Genomic DNA, 22,876 nt, shown 5'->3' on the forward strand with positions numbered 1-22,876 from the left:
TACCACCAAAATGGTTTTATTTTTGTCACTGACAACACGTACAACACTGATTTCATCATTACTTTGTTTGGTTTCCTTAAATATTACTTAAGTATGCATTAAAAATATAGGTTTACATTTCTGAAATGTAACACATTAAAGTCCTCTGTAAACACAACTCCTTCTCAATATATTTTCCTGCTTTGTTTCATACATAAATAACTTAATCCAAAAAGTCATAAATAAAAATATTCTTATGGCCTAAGAGTAAATGCAAATTGTGGAGCTTGACGAAAGTGTTCTCTTTACGATTTTATAAATAACAACATGCAGGGGTTGGCCCCGAGGCCGAGTGCTCTGCTTCAGCGGTCCAGGGTTTCGCCGGTTTGGATCCTGGGTGCGGACACGGCACTGCTCATCAGGCTATGCTGAGGCAGCGTCCCGCATAATACAACCAGAACGACCTACAACTAGAATATGCAACTATGTACTGGGGGTCTTTGGGGAGAAGGAGGAGTGAAAAAAAAAAAAGATTGGCAACAGATGTTAGCTCAGGTGCCAATCTTTAAAAAAATAACAACATGCAGTATTTTCAGTGTTTATGATCAAACAAATAACATCACAAGTGATTATTGTCTGCCAACCAATTCTGTCAATAATAAACCTTCCAGTGCACTTGGTAAAGATGCCATGCATTTAAAAGTCAAAATAGTCAAAAGACTAGATTTTTAAAAATGGCAGTACAGAAGGTTGCCATTTAAACCTTACTAAGCCTTTTAAAACTACTTCAGTTTGTCAGTAAAAAATGCTGCTAAAGAGTGAATGCTTGTACTGTTATTTAAACAGAAGCTAACGAAGCCTAAAATTTAAGAAACAAAATCAGATTAACTCGGTACTAGTCTTGGGACAAATATTCTGTTGAAAGTCTCTTACAGGAACAGAATGAATACTATCCTAAATTTTCTATAATTTATTTTGAACCATTACTTTAACTAGTTAAAACTTTAAGGGTTAAAATAATGACAAACAAAAATCATCTCAGAAAGACATTTATAATTCTTGCTTCAGAACATCTGATTATTTCTGTTTAATGACTTGTAATCTTTATTCCTTCAGAAAATATTAAAATACTTGTTGAAAGACACCTCCTATTCAGTGACTTACTAGATAACCACTCAGGATGTACTAGGGAAGCACTTGATTTTTATGCAATAAAAGTAAAAAAGGAATTTTGCATGTTGGAAATGTTTCCTTTTATGTTTTTTAGGCCATCATTTACAGAGTACAAAACTTAGAAAGAAAAACATGCTCAATTAATATTCTCATTAAATTTAAATGATTCAAATGATAAATAACGAAGCTAATAAGCTAGTCACTACTTTTAAAATCTAAGTTTCTCAAAGTTCTATTTTTAAATCAATACAAAAACAATCTGGTTCTCACTATTAACTGCCAGTCAAACTCTGGGTTTAAAAAACTAAATATTCTTTGTTAAAGAGCAGATTACAACATGTTTTCCATGCTCTTATAAAAAACAAGATTCTGATATACATAACGCATCTAAACCAAAATTCACAAACGGTGGCTGAAATTTTGTCAACTTTCAGCCCCAAACAACGTAAATCCAGAGTTATTATGCATAAACAATTCAAAATGAAAGTTTATAATGGAAATGTCAACAAGTCATTACTACATTTCTACTGATGGGTTCCACTGTACTTCAACCAGGCACAGGAGACGTGCACAACTGATGGACAGACTGCTTAGAAAATTAAAGCTATCAGAGCTATAAATAAGGAACACATCAATATGAACAGAGCAATGCCAAAGCACTAGAGCTGTTAAAAAAAAAGTAAGATGTGACATAAACACATCTGATAGTTCTCGCTGTAAGCCACTTTCCACTGATTTATAAAGCTATGGTTTTATAATTCTTTTAAAAAAGGAAAATGTTTCTACACTGCTGCATGCAGCAATTTCATTGTACATTCTTGACTCCAATGCAATCTTCAAATCTTCCTGCAGAGCTTGACATATCCCATCAGGATTTCTCCAGAAAGTCAGCTTGTCATATTTTCAGCAGCCTAGAACAAGAAAGTAAGATTCATTATAGTAAAACCATAGAAAAAGAGACACCATAGAGATATATTTGTCAATACTGCACTGTCACTATAAACCACAGCCCCCTCCCCACACCAAACCACTTTTATCAGGAGACTACAGTGGCTTTCACCTTTTGCAGTACCTTAGAACTACTTTTTGAACTGATTGCTAGGCTAATAGTAGAAAATTCTTCTATCTTAAATAATATAGTTAATGTAAGAATATACTGCTACTTGAAAAATTAACCCATAGCAGACCTTATCCAGACAGTCTTTATTACTTTGCCTGTTTCTGCATGTTTCACTATAGTGTGAAAAGAGGATTAAGAATTGTTATGCTATAAGGTGGAGAAAAAAGGGCAAAAAAGGAATAAGGAACACATGGCTAATCCTGCTTTACCTCCATCACCAACCATTATGCCTTCCCTGATTATTCCACAGAAATTCCCATACACCATATCATTCATCAGTAAATGATCTGATACTTATTTCTAGAAGACAAGGATTTAAACAATCAAATTTCTTAAGGCCCAATATGAAAATGATGATTTTAAATAAGTTTAATTTTAGAAATACATGGTAAACTTTTAATTCATTTACATTTCAACTTCCTAATTAAAACCTGCTTTTAAGTTTAGTCTAAGTGCAGAGGTCTTTCATGAAAAATCACTGAAGAAACTGAGAAAACTGTAGACAACCCAATCTGAAACATTCTCCTTGCAGTCAATGGAACCTACTTTGTTTTTCTATATAGTTGGCTATTCTAACTAGCTTTTCCCTTCTTTGGATTTACAAGAATTAGAAACTAGTTTGAAAAAAAATTTCCCTTGTTCTTAAAGGTTTCGTACTTCTTTCTACCCTCCTAGATTCTTAGATTAGCTTGAGCCACCCATCCCTTCAGTACTCTGTCTTCTTCCTAACCCCGTTCTCGGTATGGTCTACTTCAAAGAAAACTTGAAATAACATACACAATTTTAGAATTTTTCAAAATTAAAATATCCTAACTAATGCAATTTAACTTTAATGTCTTTTCTCATTCTATTTTCATACTAATTTTAAAGGTTCTCCTCCAAGATACAATGAAACAAGTATTTGCATTTAAACTAAGTAAGCCACCAACCTTTGCAGCATTCATGTTATATGAATGCAGAAATACTTCCTATTTGAAAGGACAGCAATGGCATCCTAGAGAACTATATAGTTACCACATTGCCATTAAACATTATAAAAATGTATAAGCACTGGCCCTGGGGAAAACCAACTTTAGTAGTCTTCTCTTCCAAACTTTCCTTTTATGAGTAAGTTTATTCCATCCTTTGAGGGGGATGAGTGGGGACAGGGGACTCAATCCTTGATTTCTCTCCCAACTCCAAATTCCACAGCTCGAGTGTCCTCATGCTGCAGGAGACCCTCCTACACAGTGAGGAGATACATCATCACCCTAAGATACCAGCGAAAGTACAGGGCAGCTGCAAGAGAAAGGGCAAGGCTCAGCGCGCAGGAACACAACCAGAGTCTAACTCAGGACACCCTGGCAGGAAAGCAGACGATACAAGGAAGTCGGTTTTGCCCAGAATTTCTGAAATCACAATATGTAAATGACTGCTTACACACAAATACTAGCACTGACGAGACAATACAAAAATCCAGAGATCATGAAAGAATCATTCATACAAATAAATTCTGCTTTTTTAAAAACGCACCTAATGAACAGTCCTATTTAAGCTGTGGGAGATACACATACGGCAACCTATCCACTGCTGTTAAGAAACGTATCTAACTGGGCGACACATAACTAGCTGCTTTTACCATAAATGATTTCAGTGATATCAATATACAAATCTGTAAAAGAGAAAGGCAAAATAATGCACAAAAAGATTATTACAATTTCCCACAGAGTTAAAGAACAAAAGGAAAAACCAGATGTTTCAGACCAAAAGTTCCTCACAACATTTCATGATGTCCTTGACTTAGATTTTACACAATCTAAAACAGAGATAGTACCACACAATTAAGTTCTAATTACTAGGATTTCTAGGTAAAAATAGCAGAATGCAGCAGGAACAGTTTCTCCTTACCCTATTTTTATCAAAGATTTTATTTTTGTTTCCTTTTTCTCCCCAAAGCCCCCCAGTACATAGTTGTATATTCTTCATTGTGGGTCCTTCTAGTTGTGGCATGTAGGACGCTGCCTCAGCGTGGTTTGATGAGCAGTGCCATGTCTGTGCCCAGGATTCAAACCAACGAAACACTGAGCCGCCTGCAGCACAGCGCGCGAATTTAACCACTCAGCCACGGGGCCAGCCCCGTCTCCTTACCCTATTTTTAGTACCAAAAGAAATAAACAAAAAATGAGAAAAAATCATTAACAGCAACCAAACAAAAAATGGAGAGCTACCCCATGCTTATAAAATTTAAAGGGGTAGGCAAAGAAAGACAGGTGCGGCTCAGCGCAGTTCTGAACCTACTAGCCCCCAACCCCACCCAACAGAGCAGTTAAGAGAGGAGCGACTTTAATCTGGAGAGAAGCAACCTGAGGAAGGTTCTTCTTTTTTAATTCAATGAAATTAAGTATAACATTTTTATTTTTAAAGTAGCATGAAACTATCTAGAATCATGTTCACCAAATATTATCACTGGTTATCTCTTGGGTGATTTTTTTTTTCTGAGTTAGATTTGCCCTAAGCTAACATCTGCTGCAAACCTTCCTTTTTTTCGTATGTGAGCTGCCACCACAGCGTGGCCACTGACAGACGAGTGGTGTAGGTGCACACCTGGGAAGTGAACCCAGGCTGCTGAAGCAAAGCACAATGACCTTAACCACTAGGCTGCTGAGGACGGCCTCTCTTGAGTGATCCTGTATGTTTCCTTCTTTGTATTTTCTGATTTAAATATTTTAAAATTATGAGTATATTTTTAAATACAAATTATATAGATTTCAAAAATTAAAGAGAACAAGAAAAGTTCTAATTAACATTTTTCTTCTTTGCTAGGAACTTTTCAGGATCTCCTCTCTGCCTAGTTTTAATGAGATACTGGGTAGACTGGTTTTAGATTGTGGGAGAAATGCCTTTTAAGAGGTTTTGTGTGTGGGGGGGGAGACTGATCTTGCACTCAAAGGAGCAACATTTTTTGATTCTGTTCATCTTATTGATTTTGTCTCCCGTATCTAACTATGGTCTACCAGATGTGGAATAACTAGTATGCTCAAAGCTGTGGAAGCTATGTTAAATAGGTCATTCTGAATCTCCTAATACCTTGGGTTTTATTTTGTCTAAGAAAATACTATGCCAAAACACTCTGTCAGTTTCTCTCGCACCTGCTCCAGCTAGGTTATTTGCCTCTGGTTTCTTCATAGCACTCAAACTGCATTACAATGCAAAAATCTCTCCCTATTCTGCCTCCCTATTCTCTTTCAAATTCCAGCATAAAGAACAAAAATTCTTGCAGCTCTGGAAGATGTGCATTAAATAAATCCTCTTCCATTAGAATTTTAGAAATTTATTGATGAAAAACTATATGCTACTTATTTTTGTCAACAGGGCTATGAGAGAATACTAAGTCAGAAACGTTCCCATGCTACAGTCCTTTAACTGTTCCACTTATAATCACCATTTCATCTTTCTTAAATAGCAGGCTCAGATACTTTTTAGAACTTATTGTAAGTGGAAACTTAGTGATTAACAACTCTGAAGTCAGACAGTCCAAGTTCAAATCCTGGCTCAACTACTTATCTCCAAGTCTCTGGGAGAAGTTAGCTCCATAAGCTCCAGTTTCCTCCGCAGTAAACTACTAACGGTGGTGCAGTACACATCACTGTTGGCACTATGGAGGAAATAACGTAAGGAACGCCTTTGGTGCACAGAGTTTGGAAAAAGGAGAGTACTCATAAATACCAGCTATTCTTATTATTCAGTTATTTTTCTATCACATGAAAGCAGGAATTGTGAGTTTAAAAAGAAATAGGAAATTTAGATAGTTTTTATAATTATTCAAAAAATGTGATTTAAAAAATTAGAAACCTTACACGTACATCTGACAAAGGGTTCATATCTAGAATATCTAAAGACCACCAACTGGGGCTGGCCCTATGGCTGAGTGGTTAAGTTCGTGTGCTCTGCTTCAGCAGCCCATGGTTTCACCGGTTCGGATCCTGGGCGCAGACATGGCACCGCTCATCAAGCCGTGCTGAGGTGGCGTCCCACAAAACACAACTGGAGGCACTCACAACTAGAGTATACAGCCATGTCCTGAGGGGCCTTGGGGAGAGGAAGAAGGAAAAAAAAAAGAGGATTAGTAACAGATGTTAGCTCAGGTGCCAATCTTTAAAAAAAAAAAGACTACCAACAAAAAAGAAAAGGACAACCCAGAAAAGTAGGCAAGCTACTTAAAAAGATCTCTCGGGGGCTGGCCCCGTGGCCGAGTGGTTAAGTTCGTGCGCTCCGCTGCAGGCAGCCCAGTGTTTCGTTGGTTTGAATCCTGTGCACGGACATGGCACTGCTCATCAGACCACGCTGAGGCAGCGTCCCACATACCACAACTAGAAGAACCCACAACGAAGAATATACAACTATGTACTGGGGGGCTTTGGGGAAAAAAGGAAATAATAAAATCTTTAAAAAAAAAAAAAAAAAGATCTCTCACAATAGAAAATGGCCCAAACCATGTGAAAATGCATTCACCCTGATTTGTACTCAGAGAAATGCAAATAAAACCACATGAGAAACCCACACACACTCACCAGAATGACTAAAATGAAAAAGACTCACAATAATAAGTATTGGCAAAGATACAGAGCAAGGGAAACTCATATGCTGCTGATGGGAGTATAAATACAACTACTGAAAGAAGTTTGGGATTATCTATTCAAGTTGAAGACGTACAAAACCTAAGATCCACCAATTGTACTTCTAGATACACACCCAACAGAAATGCACACATACACGCATCATGAGACATGGACAACTATGCTTCCACACTGGAACAACCGAACATCCATTTGCAGTAGAAAGAATAAATGAACCATCGTCTATCTGTCCAATGAAACATGACTATTACAATTACAGTGAAAAGGAAGGCACTGCAGCTCCACACAACATAAATGAACCTTGCAAACATAATGTGAAATTAAAGAACCCATAAAAAAAAAGACTGTTGTAAGATTTCTTTTGATTATATCAAGTTCAAACATTTTATAAAATTAAACTGCAGTGCTGAGAGAGAGATGCTGAGTAAAACTGTTAAAAGTAAGAGTCTCCATAAATATCAAGAAAGCAGTTACCGGAGAGGACAGGAGGAAGGTGAGGTGAGCGATGGAGGGGGCACAAGGGAACTTTTAGGGTGCTGGCAATGAGAACTGTATGGATATTCTCTTCAAGATAAACTTTTGGTCTGTAAATGTGCTTTGTTTACCTTTTTGTATTAGATTTATAAATTAAAAAGTTTTAAAAAGCATGAAACCAGCAATCTAAATCACTGGAACTTACTGGAGTGTAACTTAATCTGAGATGGATAATCTACCTGTTTTACAATAGTTCTGTTTCCTCAAAGAAAAAGGACTAGAGAGAAGCCATTTTCTTCTTGACCAAGTTTTAAGGACTAACTTGAAGTTTCAGTATTCATGGTAACTTAGTGCTATCTAACCTTTGAAATAAAATCACCCATTTTTTTTTTTATTGAGTTATTGATAGGTTACAATCTTGTGAAATTTCAATTGTACATTAATGTTTGTCAGTCATGCTGTAGGTGCACCACTTCACCCTTTGTGCCCACCCCCACCCAACCTTTCCCCTGGTATCCACTGAACTGTTCTTGGTCCATAGTTTTAAATTCCTCATATGAGTGGTCATACACAGATTATCTTTCTCTTGCTGGCTTATTTCACTTAACATAATTCTCTCAAGGTCCATCCATGTTATTGCAAATGGAATGATAAAATCACCCAAGATTTTAAATCAGTGTGTGCAAGCAAGAGAAGGAACACAACACTTTTCCTGTTCCCAATCTCAGCAATTAAAACGCAGTGAATTTGAATCTGAAAAACGGTGGTCCTTTGGGCCCATGTTGGCAGTGCAACCTAATTGCCTCAGCAGTTCCCTGGTCTCTGAGCCACTCTGAGTCATTCTTCCCTTTTCTTGAAAGATAAATACATGTTCACAGCTGGGTAACTCTATCAGCCAGTTTCCTGCCTAGAGAATCCCAGAAGTCTGACAGCCTTCCTTCATTTCGTCCCGTACCGGTCCCTTTCATTCCAAGTTGGCATTGTTTCGTGCTGAGATGGCTGACTACATCTATGAGAAACACACGTAATCTCTTCACCAAAAGGTTGCCCACTCTTGGCCTTCTCTCCAGAGCATACTATCCAGATAGGCTGAGAATTTTCCAAAGTGCGTGCTGGTTCCTTTCTGCTTACCAGTTCCGTCCTCAATTTCTCATTCCTCTTACATTTTACTATAAGCAGCAAAAAGAAATGAGTCTGTACTTAACACACTTTGTTTGGAAACTTTCTCAGCTAAATATCCAAGTTTACTGCTTACAAGTTGTATTTTCCTTCCAACAGTAGGACGTAATTCAGCCAAGTGCTCTGTCACATTATAGCAAGGACAGCCTTTCCTCCAGTGTCCAATAACATGTTCCTCATTTCCATCTGAGACCTCACCAGGAGCACCTTTAATGTTCATATTTCCAGCAAGATTCTGTTCATAATGGTATACATATTACCTAAGACGACTGAGGTTTTCACTATAGCTCTTCTCTTCTTTCTGAGCTCTCACCAGAATCACCTTTAACAGCCATAGTTCTAACAACAGTCTCTTCAAGGCCATCCAGACTTTTTCTATCAAGTGCCTTAAAACTTTCCAATCTCCATCCATTACCCAATTCCAAAGCCACTCGCACATTTTTAGGTATTTCTTACAGCAGCACTCCACTCCCCAGTAGTAAATCTGTATTAGATTCCCAGCGCTGCCATAACAAAGTACCACAAACTGGGTGCCTTAAAACAGAAATCTATTCTCACGGTTCTGGAGGCAGAAGCCCAAAATCAAGGTGTCAGCAAGGCCATCCTCTCTCTGAAGGCTCTAGCAGAGGATCCTTCTTTCCTCTTCTAGCTTCTGGCGGCTGCCGACAACCTTTCACCTTCTTTGGCTTGTAGACGCCATCACTCCAATCTCTGTCTCTGTCTTCATACGGCATTCTCTCCTGTGTGTCTGCGACTCCACATGGAGCTCTCTTTGTGTATCTGTCTAAATTTCCCTTGTCTTATAAGGACATCAGTCATTAACCCATTATGATCTCATCCTAATTTGATTCCACATGAAAATACACTATTGCCAAATAAGGTCACATTCCCAGGTATCAGACTTGAGCATATCTTTTTTGGGGTGGACACAATTTTACCCACAACACAAAGAAAATTCTAAACACAGTTGGAGACTTCTGGGAAAAGACAACATGGTCCATGACAGTAGCAATTTTTGTGATCTGAACATATGCTAAGCTCCTGGTCTTCAGAATTCCTCCTGATGGTGATAGAAGCTAGTTTAATAATGTTTAGGATCTTTCAGATAACTTCATCATTAACCATTTTCTAAACGAATGCATCTTTATATATTTAGAGTTTACTAAAAAAAAATCTCTACCTTGAGTGCTTCAGTGGCCTTGCGAAGTTCCTTAATAACTGATGATAAAGCTTCGGGGTTAATTCCTTGTTCACAAAGCCGTACACAAATAGACAGAGTTTCCATATCTAAGCCAGTATTCAAAATTCTTGAAATCTCCAGCAAAACTGAAAAAAAGACAGAGAATTTTAAAAACAGAATCTTACCTTTTAAAATCTGCACATAATACTTTTGTTTTTAATTAATGTAATACTGCACTATACCAAAAGAACTAGCATAGTATTGCTGGATGTGGAAACTGGCATGTAATACTGTCTTGCCCTTACTTAGCTCTAGAAACTTACAAATAAACTTACAACCTCCTTCCTCATAACTGCTGTTTACATCTTGGTTTATATTCTACCTCTCCTTTAATATCTTTCTAAAATTCGTGTATCATAATCAAGATTATCCTGAACATTTCCTTACTTTTTAGTATTCTTTTACCACGCAATTTCATTAGTCACATAACATTCCACTTAAGGAAACACCACACATCACTTAACCTCTCTACTATTTTAAGGGTTGGGTGGGTCTTATGTTTCCATTAAAATAATGTGATAAGCATCTGTACATACTAAATTTTATTAGGATAAATTCCTAGAAGTGGAACTGCTCAATCAGTAATATGCATATTTAAGGTCTTAAAAGTTTTTAGAAACTTCTACAATTCGACAGAGTAATCATGTTTGTTGACTCTAAGTATATCAATGAAAGCTTATATTTTTTAACCTCATTTTTATAGTATTTCATTTTATTACAGTTTATAAAAGTATCTGTCTCTGACATGAGAAGCACTAGCATAGACAAGCACAGGATGTAAATACATCGCTCCATTACACTTTGTTTAGAATGTGTTTAGAATTTTTAAGTGAATGGTCAACATGTTTTCTGTTGTTTCCTGCATCATTTTCCCTCGGCATCATGCCTAGAAAGTTATTCCCCATGCAAAGATTATATAATTATTCACTAGTATTCTCTTCCAGCATTTTAAAGTTTATTTTCCCCCCTCCATAAACATTTAAATATTTAACTCTCTGGAGTTTGGGTGGAAGATAGAATCTCTAACTTTTCCTTCCAGAATGTCAGTTGCCCTAATACTATTTATTGGATAATCTTTCCTTTTACAGCTCAATTAAGATGTCACCTTTATCATATATTAAATTCCCATATACCTATGTATTTGTTACATGTCTTTTGTCAGAGAAACAATTTTAATTACTAACTTTATATTGTATGTAGTAGGTTAAAGATACTTTTGTTAACTTTCATTATCAAAAGCCCTTTTATTCTCTAGGTGAACTTAAAAATTTTGATGGATTCCAAAAACAAATTCCATTTCAATTCTGATTTGAATTGCATGAAAACTACGTATTATTTTGGGACAAACGGACAAGTTAACAATATTAAGTCTTCCATTAATTTAAGTCTAAGTCCTTCTGAAAACTTAATATTTATGATGATCATGAGATGGGCCCTTCCCATTTTTTCATTTCAGACACTCACTTTCATTTCTAGAAGTTCAGTTTGAGTCTTCTTAAAAATGTCTTCCATGTCTTAACTTTTTGCACAGATGGAGTACAGTTCCAATGTATTTGTCTGCTAAACCTAATGTCTGTGTCAATTTTAGGTCTGTTTCAACTCAGTGAATTTTTCTCATCATGGGTTGTATTTTCCTGCTTTGCATACCTAATAAGTTTTTATTGGATGCCAAACATTGTGAACTTTATCTCGTTGGGTGCTGGATATTTTTCTATTTCTGTACAGATTCTTGAGCTTTGTAATGAGAAGTAGTTATCTGGAAACAATTTGATCCTTTCAGGTCTTTGAAGATTTATTAGCAAGGACCAGAGCCTTGTTTAGTGCAGGGCTAATTATTACCCATCACTCAACTAAGATCTTCTTGCGTACCCTACCCAATGTCTCATGAACAAGGTTTTCCATTCTGGCTGGTAGATACAGGCAGTATTCTCAGTCCTGTGTGAGAATGGTGTAGTGTTCCCCCTAATCCTTTCAAATGGTTCTTTCTCCAGCTTGGCCGGTACTTTCCTCGCACACATGTGCTAATCAATGCTCTGCTGAATACTTGAGGGGGACCCTTCTGCAGATCTCCAAAATTCTCTCTCGATGCAGCTCCTTCTTCTCAGATACTCTGTCTTTGAAACTACTTTCCTTGGTCCCCCTGGACTCTAAGCTCCTTCTGCTCAAATCAGGGTCTCCACCAGGTTCTGCCTGGGTTCCCCTCTCCCCTCACTGCATTGTGGCCTGGAAACTCTCCGAAGGCAGCAAGCTGGGGCAAGTACCATTTGTTTCCTGTCTCTAGGGATCACTGTCCTTCGTTGCCTGAAGTCCAGTGTCTTAAAAAACCCTTGTTCTGCATGTTTTGCCTGGGTTGGTTGGTTTGTTTCAGGTAGGAGGGTAAATCCCATCCCTCTTATTCCATCTTGGCTGAAAGCTGACAATCCTTCTCATTTTCATTTCTTCAGTTTTGCTATTCCAACATACTACTACTTTGCTCTTTAATTATATGCAGGCTGTTATTCACATTATCTGCTGAGTTTGTTTCAATAACTCTATTTTAAGATTTCTAATTTCCCACCATAATCATCTGTTTATTTCATAGCTAAATGTTTGTTTTTAACCCCTTCTTATTTTGTGGTGTTCTTTTGCCTTTATCTATTTCAGACTACATTCTTATCTTAACCTATTTTTGAGATTTCTGGTTCTTTAAGTGTGAGCAAACAGCAAAAGAGAGCAGTTAAGAGAGTGCTCTCTAGAGCCAGACTACCTGGGTTCAAATTCCACTTTCATTATTTAGTAGGCAATGTAACCTCTCTGTGCTTTTATTTCACCATTCTGTAAAATGGGGATGACAACAGTACTTATTTTATAGGTTGTTGTGAGGATTAAAGGGCACACTTAGAATAATGTTTAGCATATGGCAGTACTCAGTAAAATAATTAGCTATTACTACTACTTTCTCTCTCATTTATTTTTCATGTTAGCTATTTTTTGTTATTTTTTTTGAGAAAGATCAGCCCTGAGCTAACATCGGCTACCAATCCGCCTTTTTGCTGAGGAAGACTGGCCCTGAGCTAACATCCGTGCCCATCTTCCTCTACTTTATATGTGGGACGCCTGCCACAGCATGGCTTGATGCGCAGTGCCATCTCCACACCTGGGATCTGAACCAGCAGACCCTGGGCCGCCAAAGCGGAATATGCGAACTTAACACTGTGCCACCGGGCTGGCCCCTATTTTTTTAATCTACTTTAGGTGCTTTGTGATTTTTGGCTGAAAGCTGATATTCCACAGGGGATTTTTCTTGGATGTCCTGCATCAGTGATGTGTTCTTGGATGCAAAGTCTCACACTGGCCTCAATCTTCTGGATCATCCTGGCTCCAGACCCACAAGAGACATGCACGGTGCTTCTCCATCCCTGACTGTGGCAGATGGCACATTTCTGGCCCCAGCTTCACTGAGACGGGGCAGCACGCTTCATCAGGTGTCACTCCCTATCCCCTGCTGTGGTTCCCATCTGCTCCTTTCTTTAGGGAAAACCTCATTCTCTCTCTTCAATGGAGACTTCCCTTTCTTGTTTTTGAACATCGCTATATTGATAATTGTATTTTAGTATTATTTCCTGTCATTTTTATATGCTTGGAATAACAATTTTCAGTAAGTGCTTACTCATCAATTTTGATAGTTCAATTTCTTTAATTTTTAGTTCTGATTGTTTCCATAAATGGCCTTCTACCTCACTCTTGCATATTCTAAGTGGTTAGTGCTGATACTCTAGGATATTACTTTTTGTTTTGTAGCCAGCCACCCTAATGTATTCTACTGAAGCCTTGAACAATTTTTCAGTGGATTCTCTTGTGTTTTCCAGTCAGATAATCATTTTACCTACAAATAAGTTTTATGTCCTTTTCAATAGTCTCTTTCTCTTCTCCTGTGCTATTTGCTAAACCTTTCATATCAATGTTTAAAACAAAGCAGTAAAAGCAGGTATTTCCAATTTTATTTAGAATGTATTTAACATTAATGTTATGGATGACATTGGTTTCATATAGTTATCCTTTAGCATGTTAAAAATGTACTGTTTTCTTTTGCTAAGACTTTAAAATCAGGAAAAAATGTTGAGTCTTTTCAATACCTGTTCATCAACCACTGGACGACCAGGTAGCTTTCCTCCTTTGACCTAGTGAGGTAATGCATTATACTGACAGACCATCTTCACAGCTGAAGAACAATGAGCTGAGGAAATTCTTACTTTTACAGCAAACAGCAAGCCTACTCTCTATGTGGAGGCAGATGTTACCTCATCTCTCACTGTCGCTCACTGTAAACACAACCGTGAGAAACAGCAGGCGGAAGAAGCAGTCAGGGCCTTGCATTCTTGGCATTCAGAACAAGAATGTGCAGGTATGCTCGGGGCTCATGGCAGACTGCGTCTCTCAAGAGTGACACTGCACGACTTCTGAGGCTAGGTTTAAAAACGCTATAATACAGCTTCTTCTGGCTCTCTGTTGAGACACTCTCCCTTGGAGCCCAGCCTCCAACTGTGAGGAAGCCCACATGTTCCAGACAACAGCTCCTGCTGAGGGCCCAGCTAAGAGCCAGCATCAACTGGTACATAGGTGAGTGAGGAAGCTTTGAGATGACTCCAGCTCAGCACTAACTGCAACACGTGGACACCCTTAGAGAGGACTACATAGATGAGCCTGATCGACACCCAGAACTGTGCAAGGGAAGTAATTTTTGTTGTTTTATGTCACTAAGTTTGGGGTCATTTGTTATGCAGCAACAGATAACCAGCCCATATTCTGATCTGATCCCAACTCTCTAGCATTACCACCATTGTCACCATCGCTATTAACTGTTCCTGACAAATTCTCCTCTCTCCAGTCTTCTCCTCATGGTAGAGCCCTATCTGTAAATGATGCCTTTGTTCATGCTTTTCTCCTCTGCCTTTTCTCTACCCTCCATATAATTCCATGCCGTCTTTCAGGTCCACCTAGTGTTTCTTCCTGAAAGCTTTCTTTTAAAATTCACATTGATCTTTACTTCCTAACATCACAAACTGTCTGTAGTCAATAAGTATTTCCATAGTGTCTACTGTGTAACTGGTACCTGTATGTATTTTGTGCATACTACACTACTGCTGGAAATGTAGCTGTGAACAAGATAGATATGGTCCCAGTTCTCATGGACACTATAACCTAGAAGAGACAGACCATAAAATTATAACTGATTCCAGTTATGATAAGTAAAATAAAGGAAAAGAATAGCATACTTCCAAAACAAATGACAAAAGTATCTTACCTAGTTGTAAAGGACACAGTGCTTAAAAAGACTTGTCTGAAGAAGTGATAGTTAAGCTTAGTCTTCAAGGGTGAATAGAAACCAACCTTAGTAATGTGGAGGCAGGAGGAACGGCAAAGATAGGAGCCAAGAAAATAGCTTGTGCAAAAGTTCCCATGCTGGAGAGAAACTGCTAAGTTCACAGATCGGAGGGACTCATGTGAAGGCAATGTAATTACAGGGGATCAACAGGGATAAATATGAGCTGAGGCAGACATGAAAATCCACTAAGACCCTACTGAAGATTTTAGAACTTTGGGAAGCTATTAGAAGATATAAAATGGAAGCGCGACAAAATCAGATTTTCATTTTTTTTTTTTTTTTAAAGATTTTATTTTTTCCTTTTTTCTCCCCAAAGCCCCCCAGTACATAGTTGTATATTCTTCGTTGTGGGTCCTTCTAGTTGTGGCATGTGGGATGCCGCCTCAGCGTGGTTTGATGAGCAGTGCCATGTCCGCGCCCAGGATTCGAACCAACGAAACACTGGGCCGCCTGCAGCGGAGCGCGCGAACTTAACCACTCAGCCACGGGGCCAGCCCCCAGATTTTCATTTTTAAAAGACTGGCTGCATAATACGGAATGGCTATTGGAAAGGGGTAGAAGACGTGGAGAGGGAGTTCAGCTAAATTACTGCAACTCTGGTCAAAGAGTGGCGGGCAGTGTGGAGAGGAGAGATTAAGACAAGTGGTCAAATCTGAGATGAGTGAAGAACTGAAAGGGCTTAGTGAAGAAGAGGAGAGAGGTGAGGTGAGAGAAAGCAAGACTGACTCCCAGGTTTCTTTCTCACATGAGCAACTAGGTGGGAGCATGAACTATACATGTTTTGCTGACCCTGCCCCGTACACAGTGGACTCTCTTAACTCCTTTTTCTAGCTTACTACCTGATATATAAAGTAGTATTACACTGAAGCCTCTAGTAAGGGAGAGGTATATTTTTATCGTAATTGTCAAAAACATAATTACTAGTAGTAAAAAATTAGAGGGATAAGGAAAATTCTAGAATATAAGAAAATAATTTAAGTATGAATCTATCAATAAAGAGTATCTAAAATTTCAAAACGCTGAAAAGCAAAAAAGGCAACAGAGTACACTGGAGGGGAGAGAGAGGTAGTTGAAAGAGCCTGACATTTTAAAGAGGGAATGTAGAGAGAGAATGTTGAGGATCTGAGTGAAAAGTAGAACATCTTAGGCAATAGATTAGGGCTAGGATCAGGTTCCTTTCAGAGTGATCTTTGCAGATAAAGTCAGTCCACCGCTTCCTCCCTGTCTGAAGTGTCTTTGTCAAAATCCTTTCATTTCACAATATTCTACAATCCTTGCAAATCACTGACACCCACTACAAAAGATTAAATCACTGTTAGCTGACTCTAATAGGGATGGGAGGAAGGAAGGAAGGAAGAGGATGAGGAGAAATACACAAGATCTTGAAGGAGGGTAGTTAGACTCAAAAAGTTTTGGACACCAGTTAGGTTCTCATGGATAGATTTAAGAACAGTGAAACCCCACATTAACAGAATTTCAATATAACGACGTACACCTGAAATTTATATAATGTTATAAACCACTGTTAACCAATAAAAAAATTAAAAAATAAAATCTAAAAAAACCAGAATTTCAAATAATAATGATGTTTGAGTAGGTCAGCCCAGCCCCTTGGGCAAGCTAAAGTGTTATTTCTGGGGAAGAGGGCGGAGGAAGGTAGGATTATACAGGACTGCATTTAGGCCTTTTTCAGTTCAGTGTATGGTCACTTATTTACAGTGCAGGTGTCACTGTTTCCCTTGTGCCTCAATCATTACTGACAGCAAGAAAAATACTGTTTTTCATTAACTTTGCAATAATTCAAGTTCCCATTTTACGTGACTGTTTTGGACCCAATTATGGCATGATAGCAGGGATTTTCAGTAAGTTTAGGGTTCTAATGGATACAACAGTATCTAAGGGCCACATTGAACAAATACTGATCCATTGCCAACCTGGGGCCTTTCTTTTTATTTTTTGGTTTATGGGCAAACTGTGTGTAGAGAAGCAGTATTTTCTCTAATCCACATAGTCTCTCCTCCAATTTTTGTTTTTTTTAAAAAATCTGGTCTTTCTTCACTGTTCCATTACACTATAGAAACTCTTACATTTTCTATAATCTTCATTTTACACAAAGTTCTCTCAGGAAAAATCTTGATGATGCAAGTAATACAAAATATCAGTTCTCATTTCTACATCAGTAGTTCCACCAGAGATAAAATGCAAGTTTTCTTTTCAATTAGGATCCTGTGGCCATAAAATAAAGGAACCTAAGCACAGCTAATAGCAGAAAACTGCCGGGAAGTGAAGCCTCATACTCTCCATGCTGTTCAAAAGACGCACTGTCTTCCAAGCAGAGATATAACACAATTCTGTTATATACATACAGTTTCTATGTACATAAATTCACTTACAGAATAAAACTCACAACTGCGATACATCAAGAAGAATGGGAAATAGAATGTGGCGTTAAGAACAAAATTCTATTTTTCAGAAAAACAGCAAGGCAGATACTTGGTAAGTAAAAAAGTAGAAGCAAAGGCTCTAATAATATAAGCTATTCTGTGAAAAGGAAAACAGCAGCCTGCGCGGGAAAAGCCAGAAGCCTTATCAGACGTTTCTATAGGGAGGGGCGGAGCCTACAGAGAAGGAGACAGGGATGCGGCTAACGGCCGACACTGCTTTTCCATTGGGTTATGTTTTAAGAGATAGAGGCTAATGTGGATCCCTGGAAAATGCAAAAAGCAATGTTTAACATCCATCAAACATATATATAGGTGGATGCGAATAAAATGGAGACAAAGAAAGGAGCCTGCAAGCTGGATGACATCTTATATAACATAAAAATAATACAGTAACTATCTTTTAATGATCACCTTCGATATGCCTTTATCTAGGTATCTTATTTAAATATGCACAAGAACCCTACGAGGTAGTAAGGTCATTTTACAGGGAAAAAAAAGCAGCAGGCTTAAAGATGTTTTCGTAGCTTGTCCCAGCTCACCACCAGGGGTATAAACTGGCAAAGCCGGCATCAGAGGTTAGAGGGAGGGTAACTCCAAGACGCTCAGATCGTCTTCTACCACGTGTGTGCTGGCTTTAACCCACGTGCCTCGGGGCGCGAAGACAGAGAAATACACCACCGCCCCCCGACACCGGCGTCACCCGCTCCAGGGCGAGCCTGGGGCAATTCTGATGAAAAGGACACTTGTTCATTCACCGGGTATTTTGAAAGTGCCTACTGAAATGCAAGGGACAAAGGCCGTAGCCGTGACCGCACACACACGGCCACTGTGCGCACAGGCTGACAGTCTGGAGGGCTGCGGAGGCGCCCTGGCTCAGGACTAAGAGAAGGGGCGCTCTGCACTGGATGCGTCGCGGATCCGGCGCGGCAGGGGATGGGCGGGGAGGGCACGGCGCCGGAGGCCGGCCCCGGAGGGAAGGCCGCGCGGCCCCGGAGCGAGAGAGGGGCGTGGCGCCGGCAGGGGGCGCGGGGGGGACGGGGCACGCGCCGGGCTGACGTGGGCCGAACGCCGCGCACGGGACCAACTACGCAGCAGCGGAGAGACAACTCTCCAAAGATGGAGCCACCAGCCCTGCGGCCCTGGCGGGGCCCTTGGAAAGAGCTTCAAAGCTGCCGTTCGGGGCAGCAAGGGCACCTAAAGTCTTCCTGGGCTCCCCGCCGCCTGGGGGCCCTGGCTCTGGGAAACGGAGGCAAGGTAAAGGGGGCGAAACGGGCACTCACCGTCCATGGTCTCCCTCACCGCATTCAGATTCGCCGCCGCGGCCCCCGCCGCGGCCCCGCCGCCGCTACTACTCGCCATGACGGAGGCCGAGGGAGGTGGGAGAAGGGCCTGACCCGGAACTGGAGCGCCTTCCTTTCTCCTGGGCAATCACACCGCGCGTCCCCCGCTCACGCCGAGCAGGCTCCGCCCCTCGCGCTCGTCGCCGGCGTGAGGCTGCGTTGATTTGAATTTGGAGCCTCGTTACTCTGCGCGGAATGTGAAGCGAGGAGTTGCCATTCGAATTTGCTACGCGGCCTCGATGCGATTGGCTGGTTCGCGGACAGCGGTGCGATGCGATTGGCCAGTCGCCCACAAGCCCCGTGCCCTGGTTGGCCTAAGACAGCGCGGAAGCGGGGAGTTAAAGAGTCTGTGCCTGTCGTGGGAGCTGGTCTGGCCCCTCGGGAGCACCCTGGAGTCGCTTTTGGGGGCTTCCTTTTTTACACCACTAGGTACGTTCTTTGTAGTTCCTGGCCTTTCCTCCTGTCTCACAAAAGTGAGTGGAGAGCTCACGTTTCCCGGCTCCGACCTGCCTGCCGGCTCGCCCCCGGGTGAATGGGAGCAGCGGGGGAGTAGGTGCGGAAGAGAGGGGTGCCAAGAGAGTGATCGCGTAGGGTTGGGGGTGACACTGGCATGAGTGTCCACCTCTGCTCTTCGCTCACGGCTGCCAGCTGCGCTTGAGCTTTCCAAGAAGTGGATTTCCTCCCTCTACTTGTAGCCCCCTATTGACTGGAAGTAATACAGTCTCGCCTTCAATCCTGGGGGTCTTAGCCAAAGGAGGATGTTTGAAGAGAGGCAACCCAAGGCAGTTAATTTCCTAGCCCTAATCAGTCATACTTGTCTGACCGGGGCTAATGTGCAAGAAAGGCACCCCTGCCCAAGCTTCCTCGCCTCTTATTTGCTTGCTATAAATAATTGTTGTTTAGTAACTGCAGTTTGATAGCGAATTGCTGGGCTATTGGAATGATATTCAAGTGTTTAGAGACTTGAGATAAAGAATAATAACAGTATAGGTAAGTCCTTTAGTTGGAAAGTGATTTGTATCTGTAGTAACATTTAGTTCCTTCGAAGGTGGACCTGAACTCATTCATACTTGGTCGACTGTACTTACAGCCACTTCTCTGAGCTTGGTAATTCTGCGAAATGCTGTCACTAATACCTTACCTCTACTTTTCTAGGTTATCTAGAGGATCACTTGAGAAAATGTATGTGATGCTTTTTTGTAAACTATAAAAAAGCCCCAAGAGCGTTAGGTTTTGAGTTAGTTCTTTTTGTGAAATATATGTTTGTTGAATACATTTTAATTGTCAAAATGAATGTCCCTGGAACTTTGTAGTTTTATTACACATAATTCTGATTTCTTTTTAGTTTGTCCTCTGTGCTATGGGAGATGTCAGAGAATCAAAAATGCAAATAACACCGGAAACTCCAGGAAGGATCCCTGTTTTAAATCCTTTTGAAAGTCCTGGCGATTATTCTAATCTCCATGAACAAACTCTTTCCAGTCCTTCTGTTTTTAAATCAACAAAATTGCCAGTAAGTTATTCTTGACTTGTGTTTACAAATAATTTTAAACGTAAATATCTTTCTTTACAAGGTAGGGGGGAAATTTATCATGGAACATGTATATCTAGAATGTGCTTTTTAAATTGTATTGATCTTTCTAATTTAGTGGTTGGGCTAAAAAGAAGTTGGCTAGAACATTTTTTTTTAGTTAGTATTTCTCTTTTTTTTAATTTAATAGATAACGTATTAGCTTCCTGTAACTGTGGGTTACAGGTAGATACTCTGGTTGGTGATATATCTGCAAATACCATATTAGAGAAGAGTGTTGTCATCTAATTATCTATTCTCATTTTTTCAGCAAACATTATTTGAATGCTGCCGTGTGTCAGATACAATGCCAGGTAGAGAGGTTATACCTTGAACAGTCAGGGTCATTAGACACAAACTCTCAAGGAACTTATACTCTAATGCAGGGGTCAGCAAACTTTCTGTCAAGGGCCAGGCAGTAAATATTTTAGGCTTTGTAGTTCATCTGGTCCATGTACAACTGCTCATCTCTGCCTTGTATCATAAAAGCCGCCAGAGGCAAAATAAACATGGCTGTGCTCCAGTAAAGCTTTTTTTGTGGACACTGGAATTTGAATTTCATGTAATTTTCATATGTCATGAAATACTAATATTCTTTCTGGTTTTTGCCAATGATTCTTAGCTTGCAGATTGTATAAAAAGAAGCCAACGTCTAGTAGGATAGACACAACTAAACTAGCAACTTCAAAAAAATGTGATAGGTGCTATGACCAGTGGTAAAGCTCAAGGGTGACGTGGGAGGGAAAGTGCTCTTCGGGAGATTTGGAAAGGCATCATCACGTTAGCTTATTTTTATTGTTATGGGCTACGCTGGAGAAGTTCTTTCGAAGTGTGATCTTTTAACCTAGTAAATTATCTGCAAACTGTGTGGCAGTTTATGCTACGCTTTCATATCAGCTTGAAGCAGGTATGTACCAGAGGAAAGTTTTACAGTTATACGGTTTATAGTTAGTCATTAATCTGACCTCATGGTGTGGGGGGGGGGGTGTGTGTGTGTGTGTGTGTATGTTTGTGTATGTGTTTTGGTGAGGAAGATTGGCCCTGAGCTAACATCTATTGCTGATCTTCCTCTTTTTGCTTGAGGAAGAGTGGCTCTGAGCCAGCATCCATGCCAACCTTCCTTAATTTTGTATGTGGGATGCCACCACAGCATGGCTTCGTCAGTGGTTTGTAGGTCCATGCCCAGGATACGAACCCATGAACCCCGGGCCACCAAAGCAGAGCATGTGAACTTAACCACTATGCCACCAGGCCGGCCCCCTGACCTCATGATTTTTAATTGAATCATATTAAATTTTAGTTATCAGTTAGTCTTAAAAATAATGGAATGACTGCAACTTACTCCTCAAAGCCAGAATGTATAGTATCTGGGGTTTTTAAGCCTGAATTTGTCAAAAATATATTCTGAATTACAGATTAGGATTTGGATAAATTTTTGGGTTAGTTGGATAGTTGAATACAGAAAGGCAGCACTAGTTGCCCTTCATAATTATTTTAAGGATCAACTATTTAAGAGCTTTTCCTGGCACTTTTTAAATTAGAACTTTAATTTCGCTTCATTCTTAGTGAAACTAAAGACCTTTGAGAACACTAAGCAATTTTTACTTTTACCTGGGCACATTGCATCACTGATGAGTGCTAATTGTGGAATTTCTATACCTTTATTACTCTACTGTGATTTTTCTATTAGTATGGAAAAAATCACCCAGAGGGTAGGTTTGGGTGTTTTCAAAGACATACAGTCAAGTCAGTTTATTTAGTGTGATTTGATTACCATTTGCCGTTGAATTTAGTGGTAAAGTCAGATTTTAAAATATGAGCTGTAAGGTATTTTTATATTATAACCATTCACATTATATTTTTAAGCTGACATTGGTTAGCATTTTGATGAACTATTTTAGTTTGCTTTTACTCATAAGCTCACTTTTTTTTATTAAGACTCCAGGGAAATTTAGATGGTCTATTGATCAACTAGCTGTAATAAATCCTGTAGAAATAGACCCGGAAGACATTCACCGTCAAGCTTTATACTTAAGTCATTCTCGGTAAGTTTTCCTTTCTTGCACCTAAGTGTGATGACATACTCTCCAGTGAAGAAAGAGGAAATTCCAAAGATTGCATATTTTTATCTGAAAAGATATGGGGGAAGAAAAATTATGATACAGATTTATCCTAAATAACTGAAGAGCAAGTTCAAAGAACTGCATCCAGAAAGATTCCATCACCATCAGTTCCAAATCTGGGTAGGAGTCCTTTTCTTTTAGAGATAACCTGCCCCCTCTGCTGTTTACGGGCCAACTCTGCCTCCCCAGCACGGGTAGACGGAAGGGCATTTTGAAATTTATCCCTTTCTGCCTGATTGAAGCTTCTGCCATT

At 39.7% G+C, this 22,876-nt stretch overlaps 2 protein-coding genes across 7 annotated transcripts in view; one reads left to right on the plus strand and one right to left on the minus strand.

Annotated features, from left to right (window-relative positions):
• On the minus strand, positions 1–19,004 carry MZT1 (mitotic spindle organizing protein 1). The gene is made up of 3 exons (XM_008534608.2): positions 18,871–19,004; positions 9,722–9,867; positions 1–2,063 (listed from the first exon to the last, which is right to left on the minus strand). Exons 1-3 carry the CDS (start codon positions 18,947–18,949, stop codon positions 2,040–2,042), a joined length of 249 nt encoding a protein of 82 aa, XP_008532830.1. The 5' UTR covers positions 18,950–19,004; the 3' UTR covers positions 1–2,039.
• BORA (BORA aurora kinase A activator) overlaps positions 18,622–22,876 on the plus strand; it is a 27,856-nt gene continuing 23,601 nt past the window's right edge. For 2 of the 6 annotated variants that reach the window (XM_070578447.1, XM_070578446.1), the window contains exons 1-2: positions 19,168–19,359; positions 20,276–20,443. In XM_070578447.1, the coding sequence (XP_070434548.1) occupies positions 20,394–20,443 (50 nt within the window). In that variant the 5' untranslated portion in view covers positions 19,168–19,359; positions 20,276–20,393. Of the gene's footprint in view, positions 18,845–18,968; positions 19,360–20,275; positions 20,444–22,438; positions 22,546–22,876 lie in introns of those variants that run through there. The other 4 variants (XM_070578443.1, XM_070578444.1, XM_070578445.1 and 1 more) reach the window with 4 other exon arrangements.

Source organism: Equus przewalskii, chromosome 16, assembly GCF_037783145.1.
Source record: "Equus przewalskii isolate Varuska chromosome 16, EquPr2, whole genome shotgun sequence".
Lineage (NCBI taxonomy): Eukaryota > Metazoa > Chordata > Mammalia > Perissodactyla > Equidae > Equus > Equus przewalskii.